The following is a 26,594-nucleotide window of genomic DNA, read 5'->3' on the forward strand; positions in this document are numbered from 1 at the left end:
TTTTTTCCCAAATATCCAATCTAAACCTCCCCTGGCACAACTTGAAGCCATTTCCACTTGTCCTACTGCCTTGGGAGAAGAGACCAACACCCACTTCGCTACAACCTCCTCCCAGGCAGCTGTAGAGGGCGATGAGGTCTCCTCTCAGCCTGCTCCAAACTGAACAATCCTAGCTCTCTCAAACACTCGCCATATACCTTGTTCTCCAGCCCCTTCCCCAGCTCCCTTCCCTTCTCTGGACGTGCCCCAGCCCCTCCATGACTTCCTTGTAGCCAGGGGCCCAAACGTGAACCCAGGATTCGACGTGCCGCCCCCCAGCACCGAGGGCCAGGCCTGCCCTGCTCCTGCACCGCTTCTGAGCCAAGCCAGGACTCCTCCGGGCTGGGGCTGCCCCACGCCCTGGGCTCGGGAGGCCTCCAGCGCTCCGCCACGATCCCACAGTGCTCCGGGGCACGGCCCGCAGGGGCCAGCGCCGCGCGGGCCCCTTCCTTTCATTCAAATGAGCCAGCGCGGGCGGCGGCGCGGGGCACGCCGGGAGTTGTAGTCCCGCTCGCGCCTCCCCGCGCCCGCCGCCGGCGCCGGCGGGACTCGCTTTCCCGGCGTGCCGCGGGGCGGGGCCGGCGGGGCGGGGCGAGGCGGGGCGGGGAGCGCGGGCGAGAAAGGCCGAGGGGGTCCGCGCCGCGCCCGGTGCCGCCGCCGCCATCGTGGGAGCCGCGGGGTGAGTGCGGGGGGCGGGGCGGGAGCGGGGCCCGCGGCCGCCGTGCGGCGCCTCCGCGGCCCGCGGGGCGGGAGCCGCCCTGACCTTCCCCGTCTTTGAGGCGCCGCGGTCCCCGAGGGGCGGCGGCCGCGCTTTTTACCGGGGGGTGGGGGTGGGGGACGGAGCCGAGGGGCTGCGGGGCGGCACCGGGCGCTGAGGCGGCCTCGCGGGCCGCGTCCCGCTGTGCGGTGGGTTGGGGGGAGGCGAGGGGCGAGCGCTCGGAGGTGGTTTTGTAGCGAGGCTCTCGGTGTTCCCGACCTCCGTGCCCTGCCCGGAGCGTGGGACGGGGCTGGGGTTACGGGGACGGGGCTGGGTCGTCTTTTCAGGGGGGAAACGAGAGATCCGCGCTGCCTAAAGTAAAGCTAGCGGGCTGCACGTGCTCCCCGGCTCCCCTCCCCCGGGGCTGCCTGCTCTTCCCCTCCGAGTCAACAGTTTCTGCTGGGATTCTACGAGAAGTCATTTTTCTTTCGCCTGTGTCTATCTGTTGTCGCTTTTCAGCTGTAAGAACAATCAAAACCCGCAAAAAAAACCCCAGCAGCGGGAGCGTGTGTCGCATTTTGTTGGCGTGAGAACTTTCAGAAGACACAAAGTCCCAATCTAAGCGGCTGATCTGCTCTTACAATTCAGGTCGAGCTCCCTGCCTAAGGCTGCAGTGCTTCAGCGGTCTGGTCCCTTTGAAAGTCCATCGTTTCCACTCTAAATGTGTATTTTAGGAGCTGATTTCGTGGGGTGCACGTTATATTGCAAACATTTGGGAGCAAAGCCCAGATCATAGAATCTCTGAATGGTTTAGGTTGGAAGGAACATTAAAGCCCATCCAGTTTCACCCCCTCCCGCCATGGGCAGGGACACCTCCCACTGGATCAGGTTGCTCAAATTCCCATCCAACCTGGCCTTGAACACCTCCAGGGATGGGGAATCCACGACTTCTCTGGGCAGCCTGTGCCAGTGCTGCGCCACTCTCATTTCTTCCTAATATCTCATCTAAATCTCCTCTCTTTCAGCTTAAAATTGTTCTCCCTCGTCCTACCCTTGCACTCCCTGATAAAGAGCCTCTCCCGAGCTTTCCTGTAAGCTCCCTTTTAGTCCTGGAAGGCTGCTGTAAGGTCTTTCTGAAGCCTGCTCTTCTCTAGACGTGGGTAAATGCTTGGCTAGGCATTGGGTGCAGAGCTGCTGTCGGAACTTGGGCTGATTCAGCAATCAGATCTTTTCTCCACTTGATATGTTTTTGGTATCTCTTTCTCTGTGCTGATTTTTGTTCAAGCAATGCTTTCTGTGTGTGCGTGGGCTGACTTTTAAGTTTTCTTTTAGCTACAGTAATGAAAAAAGGCATTTCCTTGATATCTGTGTAGAAGTAGAGAAGCTACCATGTGTATTATTATTATCAGTGTAACACATATAATATGAAGTACAGTGACGTTTTTGCTCACTTTGAGACTGTTTAACTCTTTTCTCACTGGAGTCCTAATTATTATTTCATGTTCTTCCCTTGAAGATTGCAGTTTATTTGGCAGATGATTCAAAATGTATTTGTTTCAAAATCTGTTTGTTCTGTTCTTTAGAAAAATGTGAATGGTAACATCTTTATGTGATTCTCTCTACTGGGATTTCTTTTGTCTGTCATTAATAATAGGATTGTCTAGTCAATGCTGGTATAGTGTATGTTTTGTAAGTCTTTATTGTAAGAACTGTAGTATATACTGATAGCTGTTAACATTTATAAGCATGATTTCTTTCATTTATTTTAAAACTCTGAGATATTGTGGCTTCACAGACCAGTTGATGTGCTTACATGGCGTGTTTCTGGAAGCAGGACCAGTGGGTGTTGCAGGGCGGAAAAGGAAGCAAAACAGGAGAGGAAATGTGCTGTTTTGGAAGTGTTAAGATTGTGAGGTAGATTCCATAGGAAAAGTTTTGGTGACTCTTTTTTTCAGGTGATTTTTGGAAATGTGGAGCTCAACGAGAGAGGTGATGCTGTTCATGGGGAGGTGAGGTACAACAAGCCTTTCTCGCACCACCTGAAAAGCTTGTGAATCAGAAAGCACGTTGGAGAAAAATTCCCTTATCTTGAATTCTGCCCATCAATAATGGAGGAATGCTGTGGCTAAACCTAAAATTATGGGGTAATATAATGCAGAACAGCAACGTTACCTTGGTCCTCTTGCATTTAACACTGCACCAAGGAACCTAGAGTCGTTTTGAGGGGTGACTGCCTTTGTGCTATCTAATTCAGGGCTGTTACATGCAAAACCCCAGCTGTTTTGCCAATCATACAAGGTTGATGGTTTTCAAATGTGCCAAACTTCAGTTGTGAAGGAACCTGGTTAAGTTTTAAGTAACAACTTGGTAGAGAAAAACACATTGTAACTAAAATATGATAGTTTTGCTTCTACAACTTAAAAATCTGTCCCCGGTTTTCTTTTGAGGCTGCTGTCATGATAGAGGGAGGTAGAAATATCTTCTATTCTGCTCTTTCTTAGAGATTAAATGTTTAAGGTAAAGAAGAATGTGGTGCAGCAGCAGCAGCAGTTCCTCAGTGCCTTCTCTGATGCTTTGAACTGAGCTGTCTTAGGTTCATCCTTTGGAAAAGAAACATGAATGCAACCTTGTAAGCATGAATTGGGTTTTGAGATTACAGCAAGGATACTGTGGGAAAAATGTGGCTATTTCCTAACAATTGTACATTGTCTTCCTGTCTAATTACATGTAATGTGTTATAATCTTATATGTCTGTATATTTGGAAATCATTTCAGCTCATTATCTGTGACTCTGTTAGGATGTTTGGTCACAGGTAGGATGAGAATCAAGCTTTTGCAGAGTTCTCCTCCTGTGTTTTATTTACAAGTGGCTTTGTACTTGCTGAAATCTGCTACCAAAAAATATACTTCAGGTTGGTGCAAGTTCTGCATTAATTTGTTTTAATGAAGTTGGAGTAGAGGAATAAAAAGGTAGAGCAGGGGCAAGTAAGTTTGTTTTCCATATTTCTCAGAAGGAAACAGTCTGTACCTTTCACTCTTCCCCTTTCTCCCTTTCATCCTTCCACTGTTCATATACCTGGACTTAATTATTTTTAGATCTGAAAACATATTTAGAATAATGTGATTTCTTGCATGTCACAGCCCATAGCAATTACTAGGTGAAAGTCTCTGTTTAAATCAATGATTTCTAATTGGCCTGGAGCAGTAATTTTCAAGTTTTTAACCTCTGTGGATCACTCACCTACAGTGGAGATGATAGTGAATATACCCAAGAGAAGCACTTCTTTCAGTCTGAGTGCGTAAATTTGCTCTTCAGTTGGAAATGTCATAGGTGTTCAAATGGAGAAAAATTGACCACCAAATTGGGATCTCTCAGAAAGAGATACAGTGGGTTTAAGATAAATTACTGATGATGCAGGATGTAAGTAACAGTATTTCATCATCTGTGTGTTAGTGTGTATTCTGCCTGGCCTGGGCCTGGTTAGCCTTGAGAAGAGAAGGCTTGATTAGGATGTAATCATAGCCTCCAGTAGCTGCCAGGCCACTATCAGGAACACAGAGCTAAGGGAGGACAAGGAGACAAGGGGCATAAATTGGAATAGAAGGGATTCTGGTTGGATGTGGGGAGCTGCCCTCAGGGGTGAGGCATTGGAAGAGGTCACCCATAGAGGGGTCATAGTCCCTATCATTGGAGCTTTTTGGGATCATAGTGGATAAAAGTATGGGCATCCTGGTTTCATCCCCTAGCTGGCCCTGCGCTGGGCTGGAGGAGGTCCCTTACAGCCTGAATTACTTGTAGTTTCTTCTGTCAAGAGTGTGTGTCTTTGCTAAAGGAAAATGATTTGTTATCAAGTGATTCTTAGTTGGATAGGAGATCTGTTTGAGAGAAGATCAGCTGGTCCTGTGATGCTAGTCCATTGTGTTCCTAGAAAGTGTGTACAGGAGAGTGCCTTCCTATATTGGTAAGTTTTAGTGGCAATAGAAGAGATATCTAAGGAAAAAATAGTCTAAAACCTGTTTGCTGCTTTGGTTTTTTTTATTACTGCAGCCTAAAGACTATTCATTCTTTTTAATCTGAGCAGTCAAAAATCCATGGTTGGTAGAAATAGCTTGAGTACAGGAACTGAAACAGTGGAGAGCTCTTTCTTTGTCCTTATTTACTCTTGTTAATCAGTAGTGAGGGGTGCAGCAACTGATGGTCTGAATCATGTTTGCCATGGATTCACATGTGCCCCTGGACCAACAGAACCCATTTAAAGGGAGCCTTGATGTTCTCTTGTAGTATTGATCTTCAGATCTTCTAGAAAAAAAGCTTCAATTCCATCTGAAGGGAGTTTCGCTTTGGTGCAGTGGTGCATAGGGCCAGCTTTAATATCCAGGGAGTGTGGTTTATTTATGACCCGATTTCTTATGGAATAAGGGTAGTTATAATTGCCAATAGATAGCTTTTTTTTTTATTTTTCTCCATTAGCATATTACGATGTATTGATTTGAGGGATTTTCCCTCCTTAAATTCAGTGGGTTTTTTATTGGTGGTCTGCAGAGTCTTCCCTGAACTTATTTGCCTGTGAAAATTGTTCATTGATTGTTTGAATACTGCTTGCTTTTTAAACTTTGCAATCCCTGGAAGACCACCTTTGTTTTCTTTAGCAGTTTACATTATACTTTTCTGTTGCCTGTACTAGTTTTTGTTGGCATTTTCAGAAAATGCAGTATTTTTATAGAAGTGCAGGTCTGCTATGCTTGAATTCAAAAAGACTTAATTTTTTTAATTGATAGCATTAAGCTTACATATGTCCAGGTCTGATAAGGCAGTAAACGCAGCTGCTGCTGGAAACAATTATTTGGTCTTTCTTCACGCTGCAGAGATGCGACGATAGCCCACCCACTCCAAATGTCACTGGTGCTTAGATGTTTCAGGAAAACCGATCTCTTTGTTTGTCTGTTGGCAGGCGACTCTTTCTGCATTTGCCAAGTAAAAAGGTGGCTTTTCCTTGACTTCCACCTCAGAGAAGCTCTGATACTTCTTGAGGAGGAAGATGAACTTTGTGCTGCAGCATTCTGTCAGAGAATCATTTCCAGGTCGTTGCTTGTTTGTTGAAGGAAGCAATGAGAAGAGTTTTCATCTAGACTTTTTGCAAAAATTAGTTATTTAAGGGCTGCATTTCCTTTAGGAGTTACAGGCAGTCTTGGTGGTTGTGTGTTGATCTCTCATGCCTAGAGTTAAGGCAGAGAAGGGCGAGGAATGAATGTAGCTAGGGGCACCTAAGCTGTGACAGGCAATGGGAAAGATTCTGTCTTTCTGAATTTTGTGGACAGACAATCTGTTGCCTGAGACCAGTGTAGCTGTGGTCTAATTCAAAGTCACTCATGCCTCACGTGAAGGGTCCTTTTTCTTCCAGTCTCACTCTGTTTCATGCCTTTCCTGCCTCCTTGGTGCTGCTGCTGCTGTCTACGTTGTGCAGCTTCACATCATGCTACTGCCATCTGCCCTGTGCCCAAGCAGATGAGGGAAAGCTTAATTCAGGCAGTTGTCTCCCTCCTAGACCCAGCCTGGCTGGTGGCTCAGGACACACAACAAGCTGGAGGACTGAGTCAGGAAAGGAGGGAGAGAAGCTTCAGAGAGGTGCAGCCTTCGACGGTTTGACAAGATTGAGAAGGTCCAGAAGCTCTGGGCAGTATACACTGGGCTGCTGGGAGGGATGGTGGGAGCTTGTTGAAGCTCTCTTGATGTGGGAGATCTGGCTGCATCTAAGAAAGCCTGGTACTGTGGAGCACTGGGAAATTCTGCATGGTTTAGGGTATGAATTCCCTCTTCTGTGCTGTGGGATGCTGAACGCTGGAGCTTTGCTGCATTTTTAGGGATGTTGTGTACCTCAAGATGTTGTGCGGCAGCAGCACTGTTGGGATGAGGGTACTGGGGATACCATGGTGCTGTGTGGGATCAGAGCTGTAGGAAGCATGATGAGAGGTGTGTGGAGGGCCGAAGCTTACACTTGAGTATGTGTCAGTGTGTGGTCTGACAAACTTGTTGGAAAATTTGGCTTAGATGTCACTGAGGAAAGGTCCCCTGTGGAGCAGCAGTGCAGGTTCTGTGGTGTTGGTGTATACCTGTTGGAGAGAGAGCTGCTGGCAGCTGCAGCTTTTGTGCGCTGTATTGGGTTTCAGCTTGGGCACTGACTGCTGGGTGGCATTTGAGGTGGGGATAAATTCTGTAATGGGAGCAGATTCCAAGAAATCGAGTGAGTAACGTGAGTTGAAGTATTCTGCTCCATGCTGGTAGCCCAGCTTTGCTGCTGTGCTTTTGCGAAGAAGCTGTTAGTCAGATGCACTGTGGTGTTCTGAAGTGGATGTGATGAGGTAGGTTTGGTCTGAAGTGACAGAGGAAAGAAAACTAATTAGGAAATGGTCTACTTTTCCACGGGGAATTAAGGTGGATACCAGTAATACACTCATACAGTAGCAACTTCCAGCAGGTGCCTTTAAAAGGACAGGTGTGCCGCGTCTTATGTGCTTTCTAGCCTATTGAAACTTCTGTCTGGCTTAATACTAAGTGAATATTCTTGCCTCTGTAACTAGACTTTGAGCAAACCATGGATAGATTTGGCTGGATGCCTCTGAGGCACCTCTGTGTTGTCCTGGTGTTTGACAACATCAGAACAGTGCACTCTTCCCAGCTTTGGAACAGATCTTAAAAGCCTTTTATATGATGTTTATCTCATTAAAACAGCCTGATAAATGTCTTAATATATATGGATTGTATTTAATTGAAAAGGACTGCCCTTGGTGACACACAAGATCAGTCTTATCTTATTCTTTCTTTAGGTACATCTTTAAGCTTCTTACGTCTGTGACAGGCAGAAAACATAAGACAGCATGGAGGAAAAGGTGACACATCGGAAAGGGAAAATAAAAACCCTTCCAGGGAGAAAGGGTGTTTAGGAAAGTCATATAGGAATGAAGGGAGGGGGGAGAAAGCAGCATTATAACAAAAAATATCAAGCAAGGATCATCTATTTCTGCAGCATTTTTTTGTTGTTTTCTTTTTTTTTAGTTTTGTTCTTACTTCTGGCAAAACCAACCTTATAAACAGTCAAATTTATATTTTTTAAAAAATTATATTTTACTTGCCAAAATACAAATGCATTTTTGTAGAAGGAGATAGAAAGCTAGTAAGTTTTATATTTAGTAAGTATAATACTACTTTATGTATTTAAAATACAAATGTCTTGATTTCTTACAGTCTCAGAAGCTCTCTCACAGTTTCAGGATTGAACAGAAGGCATCTGGTGCTCAAGTGAGGCTGCCTTGAGGAGTTGAAAGCCTCTGGGTCTGAATGAGGTGCAGTGCTAGCACACAGCTTGACCTTGGGTTTGTGTGATGGCACAGCGAGCTGTAAAGTGAGTACAAATGTGGAAGGAGAATTTAATTTGATAATAGCTAGCTTGAGCTTCAGGAGAATAAGTTTTTTAGCTGCTCAGTACTTCGTCTCAATGTTAGATGCTTGGCTGTTTAACATCAATAGCATCAACTAGTTTTGCACTTGAATGTTTAGAAAGGCTATCTAATAGTGATGAGCTCGTGAGTTGAAGGTGAAGCTGTGACAATTCATATAAAGTGAATAGAAGTGATTTTCACTTGGAGTGACTGTTATCTCCGCCACAGCTGTCCCGAACCACACACCTCGAGGAACATGCAGGTCTGCAATAGAAGCAGCAGAACTTCAAAACTAAATACTAGTACTTCTGGTTTCCCAAACAAGCTGTGGGAGCCCTCCCAAACAGCAAAGTGGGCATCACTTCCCAGGGAATTGGTGCAATGGTGTAAAGGTGTTTTTCTTTCAACATAAAATCCTTTAATAGAGGCTGAAGTTGTTTTGATTTCTACATATGCTCCAGGTTAGGCTGCTCTGTAGCCGTTGTGGATGTGCAGTCAATACAACTTTTTCTCCCATAAAGAAGTAGGCTTAAGTTGTTCAGGGTGTGTGTGTTGTTTTTTAAACCTGTTGTACTTGGGTGGATTTTTAATGTGTGATCTGTTTCCCCAGAGGAGTGACTACATTGGGTAAAACTCCTTCAGACTGCGAGTATTAGTGGAGCACGTGTGGTGGTGACTGATGCTAGATCTTCTTGGAGCTGTTCAAAGATTAGTGGCAACAGGTCTTTGAATTTTTAGTTTGTGTTAGTGTGCCAAGTTAGTTTGACTGGGTTGCCTAGGTGGTTGATACTGAAATAAAGGTGTTTAAAGAGGAGATCTGAATGTTTCTAGTTCACTTCTTTACCTTATCCTTAAATTAAATAAATTCTAAGGCACATCTGCCTACAGCTGCCTGAAAGGAGGTTGTGGAGAGGTGGATGTTGGTCTCTTTGACCAAGCGATAGGTGATAGGACAAGAGGGAATGGCCTGAAGCTGCACCAGGGTAGCCTCACATTGGATGTTAGGCAAAACTTCTTCACCAAAAGGGCTATCAAGCACGGGCAGAGGCTGGCCAGGCATGTGGTTGAGTCACCATGATGGAGGTGTTTAAAAGGCAAGTAGTTAAGTGCTTAGGATATGTTTTAGTAGTGAACAGGTATGGTTGGGTTTGATGATCTCAAAGGTCTTTCCCAACTTAGTGATTCTATTCTTCTACGATTCTACGAGAACTAGCATGCAGCCAGCATCAGCTGGATGTCAAAAGCCATGGAGTCTGGGGCATCCTTTTGTGGTGTGTTGTCATAACCAAAGCTGCTCCTTCTGAACCTCACCTCTCTTCACAGGCTGCTGAACATCCCTTTGCAGCAGGGAGGGCCACCTTGCCAGCTCTCTGTGCTGCCACATTCTCAGCTCCACAGATGCCAAACATTTGCTTCCTCAAGTAGTCTAGCAGTTCTTCAGTTCTTTTCTTGTATTTTACTTTTGCAGTAGAATTTACTGCCCTGAAAACTTGTGTGCCACCTCCTGTTGGACCATTGATCTACTAGATGATGTTTGTTCTTCCACAAGTCTGGCCAAATTTGTGTAACCTAAAAACTTTTGGCCTAGGGTTTGAACCCATTATAGTTTCTAGTTGTATGAGTGAAGCTGAAACAGCCGAAGGCCAAAAATATGGAAAGAGCTTTCTAATCTGACTGTACACGGGAAGCGAGGTCTGGTAATACTCACTGCAGAGATCCTATGTGTGTGGCTTCTGCTTCTCTTGGGAATTTGTCAGACAGGTGTGTGAGCAGCTGTCAACTAAAGGAAGCCAAAATAACTGTCATGTCCTGTGTGTGAAGACAGAATTTCATGTCTTAAGTGCTTTCCAGACTCACAGTGAAATACAGACCTGTAGCTCAAGGGTTCTTGGTCAGGTATTGCCGGCAGATCTTGACGTTCATATCATATAGTTCGGGTTGAAAGGGACCTCAAAGATCATCTAGTGCCAACCCTGCTGCCATGGGCAGGGACATCCCTTTAGATCAGGCTGTCCAAGGCCCCATCCAAGTCGGCCTTGAACGCGGGTGTTGAACAAGTTGAACGTTGTTGAACGTTGTTGAACGTTGAACAAGTATAATGTAGTCTGCTTAAAGTAAGCTCAGATCTTAGAATGTAACGTAGGGGATTTTGAGTGCAGCATCATTGTGTTTTGACTTTTAGCACAACTCTTTGGTCTTTAGGAGACATATCAGGATAAAGAAAAAAAAAGAATTTGCTTTCTTGAAAGCTTTAATGGCTTTGTGAAGTGATCCTCTGTCCTGAGAGCGCAGGATGGTTTCTAGACTGGCTGTTTCTGAATCATAGCTGCATATGCTATATGCTTAATCCATCTGAAGTAGAGAGACTCCCATGTTCGGAAGTGTGTGATGCCTCTGAGCTTCCAGTACCTTCACCGGGAAAAGCATATTCTCATCACTGTGAAAACTCATGGTTTACATCTTGAAATTACTGTGCCTTCTAAGATAAATGTCAAGTGTAGTTCAGCCCTAGTGACAAGATAGAGGAGAAAAGTGAATCGTAGAAGTTAAGCTTGTGTTAAGCAAAGAGCTAGTGAATTAACTCCTGTTACGTATCACTGAAAGAGCACCCTTTCTCAGACTGGCTTATGGTCAATGAAATACCTGAGGAGTCCAACAGGTAAATTGGTCGGTGTAAGCTGCTCAAAGACAATCCATATTAACATGTCAGTTGTTTACAGTAAATGAGATCAAGTCAATATAGCAAGTGTTTGCCAGCTTTTTCGGATGGTGTCACTCTCAAAATATGTGACTATAGGGTGGTAACTCTCATTTTTGTTCTTGTTCTCCACTTTTGAGAGTTGTGACCTAACACTGAAATAGCTCTAGAAATCAGGAAATAGTCTAATAAGAAATTACATAGTTTGGTTTCCAAGGTTGTGTCCTAGACTTCTGTGAAATAAGAGATTGAGATTTGTTCTACTTTTTCCAAAGAAAAATTACGGCTAGCTGAGAGGTTCTGTGTTTACTGGTGCTCAGTACACAAGCCAAGTGCTGTGGTCATTTATGTGATTGTTCTTTCTGACCGTTTTTATTTGTTTTACAGCTTTAGGTGAGGATTCAGAATGGGAGACAAGCCTCTCTGGGAGCAGATTGGGTCCAGCTTTGTACAACATTACTACCAACTTTTTGATGCAGACAGGACTCAGTTAGGAGCAATATATGTAAGTATCTACAAAAGGGGGCTGGGGCTCTCTCCCATTATCTGTGTAGGCTTCTCTGTTTTGACGGGTGGAAACATACAGGATGGGATAGTGGGTTTTATCCTGATTTTACAGTGTCAGTCAGTGCAATCACACCTACATTTATTTATTACATTTCTTTTACATTTCGCTCCTATTTTGAGCTTTGTCTGCCTTATCTTTAGGCCATCTGACTCAAAACCCCCAGCTGGCAGCAGGCAGTGGCTTGTAGCGGAGGGGGCTGGTGATGATCCTGTGATTAAATTCTCTGTAAAAGCAAATATGCTAGCCTTAGTTTTCCATTAATTTATAGGCAGGGATTTACTTGGATCCTTCTTGAAATGGGATGTGATTTAAGTCCTGCTGTGTTTAGTGTTCTTGCAGGTGTTGCACCTCATGCTGTATTAATCCTCAGAATACTAAAATAGGTTTGAAATTTTGAATCCAGTTTATTTATAATGTTAAAGAAATTTAAATTCAGTTTAAATTTCTTCAAAAATAAAGTTTATTTTTGCTCTTTATTTGGGGCAAAATAGATTTGGTTTCCACAATGAAAGGCTTACAAACCCAAGGAACATCAGCTTTCAGTTTTGGGGGAAGACTCCTCCAGAACATGCAAAGTGCTCTTTGTGGTTGATTACCAGTGGCAGGAATGCTGCTGGGTAGCTGAGATGCTTCAGCAGGACACTCAAGTCCTACAGGTCTTCCAGCAGCGTGTCCTGTTTTTCTGCCTGCCTCTTTTTCATCTGCTGGATGAATTGTATGAAGCTTTACCAAGCTTTTGGAGGACTGACGCTGTTGCAAGATTGCTGTCACCACTCGTCCTTAGAGCTCAGCAGTAGCCACCAGCACTGGATTTATGCTTTGGATTGCTGCGTATTTGCCGTGTGCAGGATTGCTGGCTTATTTTGGCCGAGAAGCTGTGTACAGAGAGCTGTAAAGCCAGAAAAACAAGTAGCTGCGCTCAATCCACAGCTCTAAATATGAAGGCACTTAGCATTTTCTGTTATGTTATTATGAAAATGTACAAGGTTCTCAGAAGTTGGGTGGCAAGTACAGGCTAATCTAAATTCCTGGAAACATGGCCTTCCATACAATGAACTCTTGGGCTTTTCTCACCCTCAGGGGTCTTCCTGCCTTTCATCATTCAATGGAGATAACTATGCAAATGTAGCCAGTAAAACTGTTGTGGTGGTCACTGTTTTGTGGAGATCCTAAACTTTGAAGGGGTGGGACCCTGTTTTGTGTGGCTGAAGTGCACCCAGGTCACAGCTTCTCTAACTTAGAGGAGGTTCTGCTGAAATGCTCTTTCACCAATGAGCTTTTTACCTTCAGAGAACTTGTGGGCAAAACTTCATATCATGGGGGAATGCAGCAGGGAGCTCTTGGATTTGTTTTGCTTCTACTGCAAGGGTCAGTTTTCTCCTTTAGTGGTGTGATCCAAGTCAATGGAGCTTTTGTCACCTGTTCCAGGTAGGGATTTGAGCCAGCTGCTTTTGCTGTGAATTGCTTGAGTTACGTGAGCTGGAGCACTAAGTCAAAGACTTGTTTTGCAGGAAAATGCTGTAGCAGCTTCTTCCCTCTGCTTTGGGCATGTGGCTACTTATAATGAAATATTATTTTTATGCTGCTGTCTCATCTGTAGGGCTTTTGGGCAGGGGATTCCTTTTTTTCTTGAAGCAGTTCCTCCCAGACTGTTGATGCAGGAAGTGGCCGTGACAAATAGTAGGGAGTCAGAGGGGCACAACTTAGGTACAATGTGAAGTTGTAGTGTGTTTCAGGTAAAGCATATTTCCTCATCAAATTAATCTATGCTCTCTGCTGCCCTTTGAAACATCAGGAGGGTCCTGTACCACTCTGTGCTCACCTACTGATTGCTTAAGGGGATTTGGTAAGGCAGGTTCTGGATCCCCTCTGCTTTTGCATCTTTCCACGTTTGAAGGCTTGAGAGAACAGCCTTATTCCCTGGTACCATCACCTTGCTTCTCAGCTGATTAATATCAGGGGCTGATGTCTCATTAGTTGCAAGTGCTGCCAGCCAGATAGCTTGTTGTTTGTTGTTAGATTACACAGTCTAGGTTAAGTCCATTTACTCCTAAAAGGGTTATTTATGCCTGAACTCAACGGGAGGCTGTATCAGGGTTTCTTCACCACACTGCTTTTGGTTGCATCTGTGACCCTGAAATGCCTCATGCTGTTGCCCTTGCTCTCCTTTGTTCTTTCAGCTCCACCTGCACTGCAGAGCTGCTTCTGGTGCTTTTGCTTTTCTTAGAGTGACTGTGACTGTTGTTCAGGTTCAGCACAGTTTGTCTCAAAGAAGTGTGGTTTTGATATGGTGTGGGTCAGAAACAGGTCCTGGAAAGGCTACCAGAGAGCACACAAATGGAGTTCTTTGGAATCTGCCATTTTCTGCTGAAATGTTCAGAGTTTCAGTGAGAATTGAAGACTGGACAGGGAAGAGGCAGGAATTGTGTTCCTGGAGGTATTTAAACTCAAAAGAGCAGAAGCAACAGCCATCTGTGGTAACGTGCACAAGAATTTGGGCTATCATGTAGAAGGTTAGAATGCTGTTTGGCGATGGCAGCAGACAGACTTTGAGCTCAGTGCAAACCAGTTTAAATTTAAGACTGTTTGCCAGTGTTTAAAACTGGATTTGAGAAGGCAGAGCTATGTCAACAATATAATATTGCAATTCTAGTTTAAACAGAGTATGCTAAGCATAATAGGAAATTTCTTTCTTGTTGCTGTGGTGCCTGACATAGCTTGCTCAGAATGCCCTCCCTCATGTGCTGGAAGAATTTGTAGACTGAAGCACTTCAATTAGTTCATGTCACACAGGGCAGTCTGGAAAACCCTTAGAGATATAGTCTGTTTTGCTGATGTGATTAGGGTTTGCAAGTCCGTACTTGAGATGAAAAAAATCTGGTGATACATCTCATCTTGTCAGGTTTCTTCATATATATTTAACTTTTCACATACTTTGTGTCCATGGGGAAGGAGGGAGTTATGCCCTTTAGACCTTTTTCTGAACATTAACTTTAATCCAAAGGCAGGGACTTATTTGCTGGTAGAATCACGATAATGAAATTTAATCTACTTAATTTCTAGTTGGTTATTTCATACTTTTTTTGGCTGCTTTTTGTGGTTTCTTTCCATTTCTCTGAGGTAATTTACAAATAACTGGATTCTAAGGATATAGGCAAAGTATAGTCTCTTACCAGGATTGCTTAAGCGTTATTGAAGCAGGTTAATGATGTTTTTTCTTTCCTCTCAGATTGATGCATCATGCCTTACATGGGAAGGACAGCAGTTCCAGGGCAAAGCAGCTATTGTTGAAAAACTGTCTGTAAGTCTGTAATCCTCTAAATGCTTGGAAAACAGTTCTGAAGACTATAAATGAATTGCTTCTGAAAATTTGATTTTTAACTTCAGCAGTTTAAAATTCTTGAACGTGGGACTTGTGCTTCCAGCTTTTGGTCTTCAAAAAATGTTACTTGTGATTTATTATGTGTTCCGTTGATGGCTCTAGTTGTGAAACATTGAGTGATTGTTAGTTTACAGGGTTATTTTTTGATGGCAATTGCATCTGACAGGATTGGTTTATTTTTAAAAAAGTATAGTTCATAAGCTGACCCCTGATGTGGAGGAATGAAATGTGGTTTGTTCTTTTAAAGCATGCCAAGGAAGTAGCAGTAGCAAAACAGTTATTTGGAGCTGCCTGTGACAGAGACTAAACGTTGCAAGGAACAATTTGTTTTCTGATACATAAACCACAAATTAATTCTGTGGTGGAGAACCTGACTTATCCTCAGTGCAGCATTTCTTGGCTGTTCAGATATGACCAGTTATGGTTCAGGACTTTGAAACTTTTTCAAGTGAGAGGAAAGCCTTTCTTACTGTATAGAGACTGAAAGTCACTGTCCTTGTTCATTTAGCTAAACTTGGAGAAGTTTTACATTTTGGGTAAATCCATGCTTCTGTTATAAAGCTCTCATAAAACTAGAAAGTTGTTCTCTTGAGATATGTGGAGGAGAATGCTTTGGGTCCTCAGACATTCTGCTCAAAGCATGGTACATCAGGCAGGTGTACTATTTTTATTGCAAATTGAGAAGAAAAATCCTTAACTCAGATGCTACTGTTATGTGTTTTGGAGTCACTGCGTTCATCCAAGGGATCTTTAACTGTGAAGGCTGAAGTTTGTCCTTGATTTAGTTGCCTGCATTGCCTTTGAGAAGGCTGCACACCTTGTACAGCTGACAACTCCTTGCTTCTAGACAGTCAAGCTCCAGAGTTGCTTGTTTGTGTACTTGGTGTTCTTTAGACTTCTGGGCTAGCGGCCATTTAGATGCCAAACCAGCTAAACATTTGCTTGGCCACAGTGTCTGACTACTGCTTGGATCTGGTCCAGTGGAAGTCAGCCCCTTTCCCACTAGAGCTTTACTTATCTTTACCTTCCCTGTCTGTGGTGCCAGTTGGGCTTTCTGGATTCTTGTGCTTGGGGTTGTCCATGGTCAGAATGTGAATGTGGTATGAGTTGAAAAAGAAGAGTTACTCCCTGATGTCTGGTATTTCTGAAGGTGTTGCTTGCACGCAAAACTCCAGACATACTCATATTGGCTTCATGAGCATCAATGGAAAAAAAATGAGAAAGGTGGATACAAAGATTTCAAATCTTGAGTGCTGGCTCTGGGCCAATCATGTTTCCTTTCTGTTCATAGCAACTTTAACAAAGGAGCAAATTTGGAGTTATCTGGTAAACCCCAAGCATTAGATCATGTAATCTTTTAATACTGTTCAGAGCAGAGGAGCTTTGTGCCTTCGTTGTTTGAACTTTCAGCTTACAGATGATCTGAGGCTCTTCAGGCAGTGTCATTAGACTGGGAAAATGTAGTGTTTACTATGTATGGTGACATTATTTCATGTCTGTGTGCTTGAAAAATGCAACTTTTATGATCCATCCAGCCTGCGTATTGTCAAGTTGGAACAACTTTGTGCAGTCCTACCAATAACACTTTGTAACGTTGGATTTGCTTGATCTTTGTTTAATAATGCAATGACTGTGCACTTCCTTATTTTACTTTCTTTTCGTTTTAGAGCCTCCCTTTCCAAAAAATACAACACAGCATCACAGCACAAGACCACCAACCTACACCTGACAGCTGTATACTCAGTATGGTAGTGGGACAGCTTAAGGTAAACTTTCTGTTACAGCTTAACAGATGCTTATGTCTTAGATTTTTGCAGGGTCATCCAATATCTGAAAACATTAAAATGCTCTCTTGAGTGGGGAAGGAATGCTGGTAAGCTTGCACTGAGGTGTCATCCTTATGCTGTTCAAGGCTGTCAAGAAACTGCTCATCCCTTCAGATAACTACACTGGGAAAGAGACCTGTAGTTTGACAGTCATATGTTCCTGCAAAGTACAACAATTTTTACTGTGCATACAAATACCATATGGGCTCTAGAAGCGTCAGTATTTCCATTACCCTGATGCAGTAAGGGTTCAATGTTCTCTGTTGCACTTAAAAGCCTTGTTACGGTGTTCTTGGGCAACATAAGCACATCTAGTTTAACGTGCTCTCTGATATAATGTATGCATCAAACTGTGATTTAGCAGACTTTTTTTCTGAGCTGACAGCCATTCAGTGAGACCATGCTTTTTCTTGCTGTCACAGGACGCAAGAATACGGTCCTGGTGTTAATGCATTCCAGTATCTCTAGTCAAAACTGGTTCAGCAATGGAGTGTTTGAGATCAAAGGCTTATTGTTGAAATAGCTTCTCCTTGTGAAGAAATCAGATTATTCCGACTGCGGTATGATTACTTTGCTGTTTGAGTTACACTACTGAACTGCGTAACTTACCCAGCCTCCTGTTCTTTTTATGAAATGTTGCATCTTAATATACTAGGGCCACAGACTTGCAAATTAATGAAAGAAATTGTCCTCAAATTTGCAAAAATATCCTGCGTGTAAAGTCAGCTGCAGGCAGAACTTGCTCTCAGTGGACAGTGGTTAATTAAAAAGTGTGAAATCACATAGCAATAGTCACAGTTATTGGAATTAGCTTTGTCAGGGTTTGGTCCAGCCGTGCTGTCAAGTCAGGACTCTTAGGACTGGATGGCTTTAGAGTTACTTGAACTCAGGTTCTTCTAAAATAGCTATTTAGGTTTCCTTTTCCTATTAACTCTGAATGGCATCTCTGATACCAAAACATTCAAACCTCCACTGACTGTACTGTTAACTGAGCAAACATAAGACTGAAAGTTAGAATCTGCTTGCTTAGCTATTCTCCCTGATTGTTTTGCGCTGGGCAGCTGAGAAGAACAGTTCCCAGTGTATTGCATCCACTTCTAAGCCTAACATGGATAGCTTTGGCTCTCATTAAAATTGCTCCTGCTTTTTAGCTGCAAGTTGGATTCCAGCTTTTTTGCTCTTCCTGCACACACTTTGTTGAGGGGAGACAGCCACACGTGGACAGCACTGAGTTGCAGGACAGGTGTGAAGTCAGACATGCTGGTCTCGCCTGTCTTGCTCTTGGGTTTGCACAAAACTCAATGATGTAACCAAGACTTTTTGTCTCAGTGCCTTGGGGTGCTCATATCTGCACCTGGTTTTGCACAGTCATGTTTTTAAGGTCATTGCAAAATCATTAAGCAGATCCCAGCTTGCAGCAGCAATAGTGTCAAGTCCTGTGGCAAGATACCAAATTCTTAAAGATTCTGTAAAGCTGTTGGGGTTTTCTCATCCTGTAGTATGGTTGTTAGGGTTATAGATGCAGTCCAGAAGCTTTCCATAAATACCGTGGCTTGAAGTAGTATTTCTTACTGTGCTTTTTTTATCTTCTGAATAATTCAGGGATCACATGATAGTACATCTGAGTACTTGGAAAGAACATATCAAAGTATGCCTGCTGTGATCAAATGCAACTTGTTTCTGAAGTTTCAGTGGGAAAGGCAACTTTTTTACTCTTCACATGAACACATCTTCAATCTTAGCTTTAAAAAGCACATTTTAATGCCTGGAAAATGCTGCTTCTCACTCAGGAAGTGTGCAAAAAGGCAAAGTCAACTTAAAGCTTTGACTTCTGGCTTCTGCCTTGTATGATACTTATACAAGTGGACAAATGAAATATGCAGTAACTATTTCTGCTAGTACACAAACTTGGTTGTCATAGGCAGAGAATGCTTTTTCTTGTGCTAATCCACAGGTGTGGGCAGCATTTTAATGCATCTCAGTGTTGTTCTTGGTACTGTACAGGAAATGTGAATAACTGGGTTCCATTAGAGCATTCTAAGAAGTGCCTCAGCTATAGCTCCAGTTGAACAGGGTACGCTTTAACACACGAACGTGGAACAGTGTACTTAGGTTCATTTAAAAATTGCCTCCTTATGGTGTGGCTGTTCTGCTCAGCTCCTACCTGTTGTTCTTATGGAAGACTGTAGAGACGTTTTCACAAGGAAGGGGACTTTCAAGAATCATCAACAGGGTTTGAAGGGAAAAGCCATGCCTCCTGCTTACTATTCAGTTATCCTTTTCATGGAACTGAGAGCCAGATTCTTCAGAGCCCTGAGTGCTTCTGAATACTTAATAAATGCTTCTGAATACTCTGTGTTTTTTCAAAACTTGCATTGTCTTATGTAATGAACAAGCATGCATAATGCTTTTAATAGAGTAATCCAAGAAAACAATGCTGGAATACCTGTAATGTGCACTTTCTAAGTAGTCATTCTTGGCATGATTTTTAAGTGGATTTTCTGAGGCTCTAGTTGCTTGACTTGCTAGTTCCAAAGGTTCAGTGGAAAGTCATTCTTAAGTAAGCTGGGTGCATCTTGTGTTTCTTCCCTAAAACAATTTTATTTTGGTCTTATTTGGTTTTTAAAGGGGGTGGGAAAGGGAGGGGGGACCAAATGACAGCAGAAAAACCTTCTGATCCCCATGCATTTACTATGGGGTGAACTGCTACAAATTGTCACAAAGCCTCAGCTCTCTTAGCTGTACAGTAATAGCTCTGAAGAAACAATGGGGTCAAGGACTATTACTGTCAAATTCTGCATTTTTCTTTACCAGAGGGTTATGCCTTAAGTAAACCTGCAGGTTTGGGTTGCTTTGAGCTGTTGGCCTACCCTGCTGGCCGGGGAATTACATGGGGTCAGCTGGAATCATTCCTGCCCTGTGACAAGCTCGGGATGTGTATCTACCTCTGTGCTGCACCAGTCTGCAGCCTGGCACACTGATGTCAACAGAAACTTAAAAGAAAACAAAACATCTTTTGCAGCAGAATAATCATCTGCATTGAGAGGACTGGACACAACAGCTTCTTCAAGGAGATGTTGGAAAGTAGAAGAGCATCAAAGTAGGGTGAATGATACAGACGAGGGTCTAAGTTGTGAGCAGAGATAGTACAGTAATTGCTGTTATTGACAATTTACAAGTAAACATATGAAAGATCCTCTTTAATGGATGCTGGGATAGGCAGTAATGTTTTTTATCCTTTTGTAGAGGTATAATAAATGTACCTTCACTTACTCTAATTCTGTTATCATTTTTGTTGCTATTCACTGCCTGGGTGCATGCTCGCTTATTTAGTCCGGGAAGAGTGAGCATCAGTTTAAACCTTAGGAGCGAGTTTCATTTGGTGTGTTGCTACTTTGCCAGCATTCACCCAGAGTGTTAGCTGGTGTTTTCGTGGTGCTTTACCTAGTAACCTATTTTTCCTGTCATGCTCAGGCAGATGATGACCAGGTTCTAGGCTTCCAGCAAACCTTTTTGTTGAAAAGTATTCAAGGTGCCTGGGTGTGCACCAACGAAGTCTTCAGGCTAGCCCTCCACAACGTTTAGCCCTCTGCCTTTCCTCTCCTCCACGCAGTCCTCGCTGTCCTGGCTGAGTAAGGAGTGCTCTCTTCTGTCACCTGGCCTGGGCTGAGAAGCATGGCTGTGGCTTGCACCTTCTCAGATCTGTGGCTGTCCTGAGAGTGTGAATTTTGAAGCTATTGTTGCAGAATTAATAGCGAATAACTAATTGTTCTGCAGTGTTTCCTAGCCTTAGAAGGGAAGGGAAATTTGCAATTAAAATCCCTGGATGCTTTTGTAATGCATGCTGAATACTTGAAGTGTTGCTTAAAGCCTGCTAAATGAGGTTTAACATGTGAAAGAACCTGCTATCTTAAGTAATTAGCCTTTCCTTTGAGATAAGGGTAGCAAGCCTGCAGTTCAATGAACAGTTGCTGTGGGGTGCTGGTGAGAGAGGAAAATTGTCTCTGACCAGATAAGAGGAGAAAAGTTGTGTTTTTCTACTAAGTTTTGCAGCCAAATCTGCGTTACAAAGTGGAGTTGAATCTAATAGTTTGACATGACCCAGGGCTCTATGAGATGAGGACTTTCTACAATTTTGAGCCTACAAGTGAAAAGGGAGGCAGAAAAGCTGGGAGAGGCCCAAGAGCTGCCAGGATTGCCAGTGTTCCAGAGCTTATTATGCTAGGAGAGGAGGGCGCTGAAAGCAGTCTGCCCATAACGTAGGTAGAAAGCAGCTGAGTATTTCCAACAACCTGAAAGCAAACGGTTCTTGGTGCCAGACAGTGTAACAAAAGACAGTGGTTGAAAACCACAACTTGGGAGGTTCACGCTGGACACAAGGGAAAGATTTTTTTCACAGGAAAGATAACCCTGGTAAATGTCTGGATACCTTGTGAAACATCTGTGCTTGGAAGACTGCTAGACAAATCTATGGCTGATGCAGAACTGCTGTAGTCCGAGCTCATGCTGAGCATGAGGCTGGACTGGAAACCAGAAGATCCTTCCAATCTGATTCTGACTTCTTTAAAATTTTTATTTTAATTCAAGGATGTTGTGAAAGGATTTGAACTGCGTAAAGGGAAGCTTAGTAGGAAAAAGCCCCCATGTTTCAAGCCGGAGTTCACATTGGATGTAAATTTTGAGTTGGACATAGCCTTACTGACACCATTACTTTCCACTTCTATTTTAGCTATCTGAGCTGTGATGAAGATCCAAAATAAAATGGGATAGGATTAGTCTATGCCTTCTAGAGCATCTCAGGTCACTCCGCTGTGACTTTGTTGTGTGTTAATAGGACATATTCAGGATTTGGGGAACGGACTATAAATGATTTAATTTGCCTTAAATATAGTCTGGGATTTTCCTTTGTTTTAAAGGATGCTGCTCCTCTATGCTGTGAAGACATAACATGAAAGGAATAAAGAAAGCAATAATATGTGATTTCATTGTGGGAATTTGTATGAACAACAGCAACTGTGTGGGGAAGAGTTCCTTTTTTCTTTTAATCTTCATGTGTCCAGTCCTGAATTGCATAAGAAAGGAGGAAGTTCTCCTCAAGCCAAAGCACCAAGAGCTGCTGCGCAGCTGGGCTTACTGGAAATTGAGGAAACCTACACTAAAACTTGACTAGTGGTGATATCTTTTGGTTTTGTTTTTTTTTTTTTTCCCAGAGGTCTATTTTTAATGTGTACTCATGTCAGTAGTGACATGCTCAAATTTTGGTGTGAAAACTACTTATGCATCTTGTAACATATTCGTCAGTGACCTAGGAAGAGGAGACCATAGGACAACTGAGAAGATACTAAATGCTTATTAATAGTTGCAATTAGAAGTGATTCAAGCTGAAATGATTCTGCCTGGCTGGTTTAAACTAAGCCATTTGAAAGGAACTGACACAAATATGAATTCATTAAAACGGAGTCAAAAGGGATAGCATTAATAAGATGCTTTACGAAGTCATTTGTCAGACTTTGATATACAGCTTTCTGCTACTCAGTTTTCTTAGATTCTTCCATGTCCAGGAACCTTCTAGCTATCAAGTAGCAGTGAGACTACACCAGGGTGTAAGCATTATGTCCAATATGTAGGAAAAGCAAGAAAAGGGATAAACCCATTGGTTTCAGAGCCCAGGCCATCTCTTCTGCATGGATACACAAGCATCTTTTGGGGTCAGATGTAATACTTCCCCTGAAATAATTGGCATGACGGCTGTCATGTGAGCTAATGAACCAGATGGATGGCTGGTCTAATCCAGAATAATTGCTTGTGTTCACACTGTGCTGCTTGTCATGGACCCTCTGCCTAAAGCAAAGGGAGGTGAATATTGATGCGATAACAAGCTGCCCAGTTCATCAGCCTCTTGACTTCATTGGCACTTGCCTTGCTTGAGGGTTGGTCTTTCATCTACTGAACACTTGGGACTCACTTATGCTTTTGGCCTTACTTGTTGCTTTCTTATTTTCTGGCTGTAGGAGGGTGGTTTCCTTATTCACTTTTTGTTGTTCATGGTTTTGTAGTAATTTTATGTTTTGCCTGTTCTCCCCACCCTGATCACATTTTTGCAAGCTAGAGAGTCACACTCAATTTACTTTCCTCAGTAGGAAACCGTAGCTCAATCATCTTTCTTGTCGTTCTCTGGCCTTTCCTTATTCTATTACTTTTTTTTTAAATGAGAAATGCATGCAGGATTGACTGTGTGGGTGCTCTTTGTGCATTTATGCATTTGCTCACTTATGGGGTTTGGTTCTCTGCTCCTTTCCTAATCATTGCTAACACTGTGCTTACCTTGATAGCTTTTGAGCTCTGAACCGGTTTAAAAAAAACCAAAAAGATGCCCATCATTATTTCAGTATTGCTTTACCTCTCAGGGAAATGGCCCTCTCAGGCCATAGCTAATCTAGGGCCTTTTTTGTTTTCCTCTGTGGATTAGCATACACTGAAACTACATGTCAGCTACACTGTTTTTTCCTAGGCAGTTGCCACTGAAATCCTTGCAGCAGTTTGGGATTTGAATGCTGCTTTTACATGTGTTTGATCCAGCCAGTGCTCTGCAGGCTTGCTCTGTTGGGATGCAACTGATGTCCTTAGCAAGTTGCTCCTCAAAGCTGGCTTGTGTCACAGTCACTTTATGACCTACAGGACTATTATTTTTTAAAATAAAGATTTTTGTTGTTTATTTTGAGTCTGCTTTGCTCTTCAACCTTCCCATTTGCTGTTCTTGGATGGCAGCGGAGCACTGAGAATAAACATTCAGCAATCTGACAGTGTTCCATGTGCTCCTCTGGCTGCTGCTTGTCAATGTTTTTGTTTGTTTGTTTGTTTTAATGCATTTCCCCCCCTTTTCTGAAGCTGAACTAGTTGTGTGCTAATAGAGGTTAAAATCCTTCAAAAATGCTGAATTGAATACGCTATGGTTAGTATCAGAAGATTTATAGTGAGTTTTGCAGTGAGTTCCTGCGCACTGTTCAGATTAAATCCTGTTGTGTGATTTCCAGCTTATTTGGGAGTCATTTGTTATTTTGAGGCTTTGATTCCTGCATGATGTCACTAAGGAGACTGGTGACAGTAGGCAGGAGAACTAGTCTCCCTCCGATACTATTTTCTGTTTTTATAGTATTATAGTAAATACAGTGCAGGCACTATTAGCCACCTAGATGAATTGTCAAAGGCAAAAGTTGAGGTGCTGCTGTGAAGATCCCTGTGTTTATAACATCCCATCACAGCCTTAGCAAATGCTTTGTTCCCTTTGAGCTGTTCCTGGACAGTGGAAAAAGGAAGCCCTGCATCATTGGCCAGCTGTACTGCTGCAGGAAAGCTTTCAAAAGCATCTGCCACTACCTCGATTGTTCAGGTGATACTGTTGATACTGTTACAGAAACTCCCTCCTGTCATCAAAGCACGGCATCGTACAAACTAACATTTAAAACACATTGGTTCCTGGGTGTGAGGCCCAGAGAAAATCTGTGATTCTGCACCGAGGCAGGCATGCTCCTGTCAGTGTGGTGATGCTGCTGGAACAAAATGTCTGCAAGCCTTCCAGGAAAACCCCAACTTCAGATGCCGTTGCAGGATTTCTGTGTCATTGGGCCATAGGTGTTTGTCTGCAAAGCACATTGGAGCAGAACCTCTGGTTGCATTAGCATCTCTTGAGGTACTAGGCATCTTACAGCATGTGACATCAGTGTTAACTGTAGCTTTTGCGGAGTCTTATCATGAGTTTTAGAACATGTTTTTTGAACTTTTTTTTCCTCTTTTTCTGCAGGCTGATGAAGACCCTATCATGGGATTCCACCAGATATTTCTATTAAAGAGCATCAACGATGCCTGGGTTTGCACCAATGACATGTTCAGGCTAGCATTGCACAACTTTGGCTGAGCTGGCAACCCCGAGGCACCTGTGCTTTTTTTTTTTTTCCCTCCTCTCCTCTTACTGTTATTCTTCACACTCACGGAACATTCCAAATATCATACACAAACCTGCAGCACTGCAGAGCGTGAGCAAGCAAGACCTGTGCCGTGCCCTTCTGCTGAGTTTACATTGTCACTAGATGAATTTCTTGTGCATGATGTTTGGAAGTTAGACTTAGCTGCATTTGACAAGAGAAATTTGTGTTGTACCAGCATGCCTCGGAAAGAAGTTATAATGCTAAAGGTTGATATGTACTGACAGGATGCTCTATAACCCAAAGAAAAGAAAGAACAGCAGCCTGTACAGCCCAGATATTGATTTGTTCAGATGTTTCAATGCTACATTACACAATAAAACCAAGATTTTCTTAACAGTTTACATTGTTTTAATGAGTCGGATATGGAGTTTATAGTACTTCTTGCTTTAGATACCTTCCTCTACCTGGTTTGGGGGTGTTTACAAACTGAAAGCATTTAAACTGAAGAGTACATGGTAGTTGTACTGTTGAAGGTAGCTCAGGCATGTCCTTGGCCATAAAACTTCTTTTCGCCTCCCTCCCAGCACCTTAATAGCAGACTCCTAGTGTCTTTTTTTAATGTTGACAGGTTCTCAGCTGTTGTATTCTACTAAAGCAGAAACCTCAAATAAGACACAAGGGCGACAGCAGTTGTGGTAGCATGTAGTTCATCTTCATGACATCTGTTGTGTTCACCCTCAGAGCCAAACGGGATGCTGTATTGTCTTCATGGACAAACACAAGGATCTCCTGCAGTCTGTATTTTGCATTCTATGATGTCTTTCTAGCATCCCTTCATTGTAACTTGCATAGTATCATGTTTGCTGTGCAGGTGTTCACAGTGTCGTGGCTGCTGTGTGTACACACGCCTTCCATGAGAGGTGGCAGTAGCCCACTAGGGAAGGAGTTCAGTAAATCAATCTGTCCAGCAATGAGCTGGCACAGGAGAAAAGCACGTTAGCTTCACCTTCAGCCCTCACTAAGCCACTGGGCCCCAGTTCCCAAAGGTTTAGCACACCTTGCTGAGCTTGGGTTTCCCAAGTATAGAGAACTTAGCATTTCTCTTCCTGAGACTTGTCAGGAAAGCCTGGGATGGGCTGTGGTTCAGCTGATTGTTTCTCAAATCTGGCTGCTTTGGCATTTTTTGGAGGCCGATGTTAGGGTCCTCCCCTTTGGTACCGCATTGTTCTCGTATAGTCCCTGTTTCAGGTGCAGGATTGTTCTTCCATCACTGCTTCTGTGCTGTGAAAGTTGTACTCAAAGGTAGTCATACGAAGAGATGACCTCTCTTAGTAGAAAGAGGCTTTTTGTATGGTCACAGCAGAGCAAGGTTCCTTAGGTTGTAGCTCTGGATGTGACTGGCGTGGCAGAGGAGAGTATCTTGGAACAGGTCTGAGTTGGGAACCTTGCCCTCCAGAAGGGTCTTGTCCACAGGGCCAGGGTGGTTCTTGGAACAATGAGCTCGCAAAACCAAGAGTTAGTTTAAGAGTCAGGTTCAAGGAATTCATACCTGGCAGGTGTAAAAGCTGTGTAAAATAAGATTCTTCTAGGCCATTGAAAGCTCAAAGCAGTTATCTCCTGGATCTCATCATGTGGATCCCTCTGAGGCTCTTTCTCTGCCTTTCTCCACGCAGCCATTGACTCCTGTGTCCGGAGGAACCCAACCCCAGCAGGTCTGAACTGGCACTGCCTGGTGCTGCCCAGGTTCGCTGCCTCAGCTCCTGTATTGCCAGCGCTGGGCCAAGCCCCGTGCTCATCTCCTGTGCCAGGAGCTGTTCCTGGAGGTTATTTTCCCCTCCAAGCAACCTGTTTAAACCCTTCACGAGTGGGACCTAGAATCATGGAATGGTTTGCGTTGGGAGGGATCTCAAAGCCCATCCAGTTTTGGGCAGAGACACCTCCCACAGCCCAGGCTGCCTGAGCCCCATCCAACCTGCCCTTGGACACCTCCAGGGATGGGGCAGCCACAGCTTCCCTGGGCAA

General features: G+C 43.5%; 1 protein-coding gene across 2 annotated transcripts; it reads left to right on the plus strand.

Annotated features, from left to right (window-relative positions):
• The first annotated feature begins 610 nt into the window (after positions 1-610).
• On the plus strand, positions 611-24,973 carry NUTF2 (nuclear transport factor 2). 2 transcript variants are annotated; one of them, XM_069868501.1, is made up of 5 exons: positions 611-718; positions 11,259-11,376; positions 14,669-14,740; positions 16,489-16,587; positions 24,449-24,973. In XM_069868501.1, exons 2-5 carry the CDS (start codon positions 11,278-11,280, stop codon positions 24,560-24,562), a joined length of 384 nt encoding a protein of 127 aa, XP_069724602.1. In that variant the 5' UTR covers positions 611-718; positions 11,259-11,277; the 3' UTR covers positions 24,563-24,973. The 2 variants fall into 2 exon arrangements, with proteins under 2 accessions (XP_069724602.1, XP_069724603.1); XM_069868502.1 differs by lacking the exon at positions 611-718 and adding an exon at positions 8,034-8,136.
• The last annotated feature ends 1,621 nt before the right edge of the window (positions 24,974-26,594 follow it).

Source organism: Phaenicophaeus curvirostris, chromosome 14, assembly GCF_032191515.1.
Source record: "Phaenicophaeus curvirostris isolate KB17595 chromosome 14, BPBGC_Pcur_1.0, whole genome shotgun sequence".
Classification (NCBI taxonomy): Eukaryota; Metazoa; Chordata; class Aves; order Cuculiformes; family Cuculidae; genus Phaenicophaeus; species Phaenicophaeus curvirostris.

Excerpts from the sequence above, each read along its gene's own strand:
- NUTF2 (XM_069868501.1), top strand. The coding sequence starts at position 11,278 with ATGGGAGACAAGCCTCTCTGGGAGCAGATTGGGTCCAGCTTTGTACAA. Across the intron at positions 11,377-14,668 it reads CTCAGTTAGGAGCAATATAT|ATTGATGCATCATGCCTTAC; the intron begins GTAAGTATCTAC and ends CTTTCCTCTCAG. Across the intron at positions 16,588-24,448 it reads TGGTAGTGGGACAGCTTAAG|GCTGATGAAGACCCTATCAT; the intron begins GTAAACTTTCTG and ends CTTTTTCTGCAG.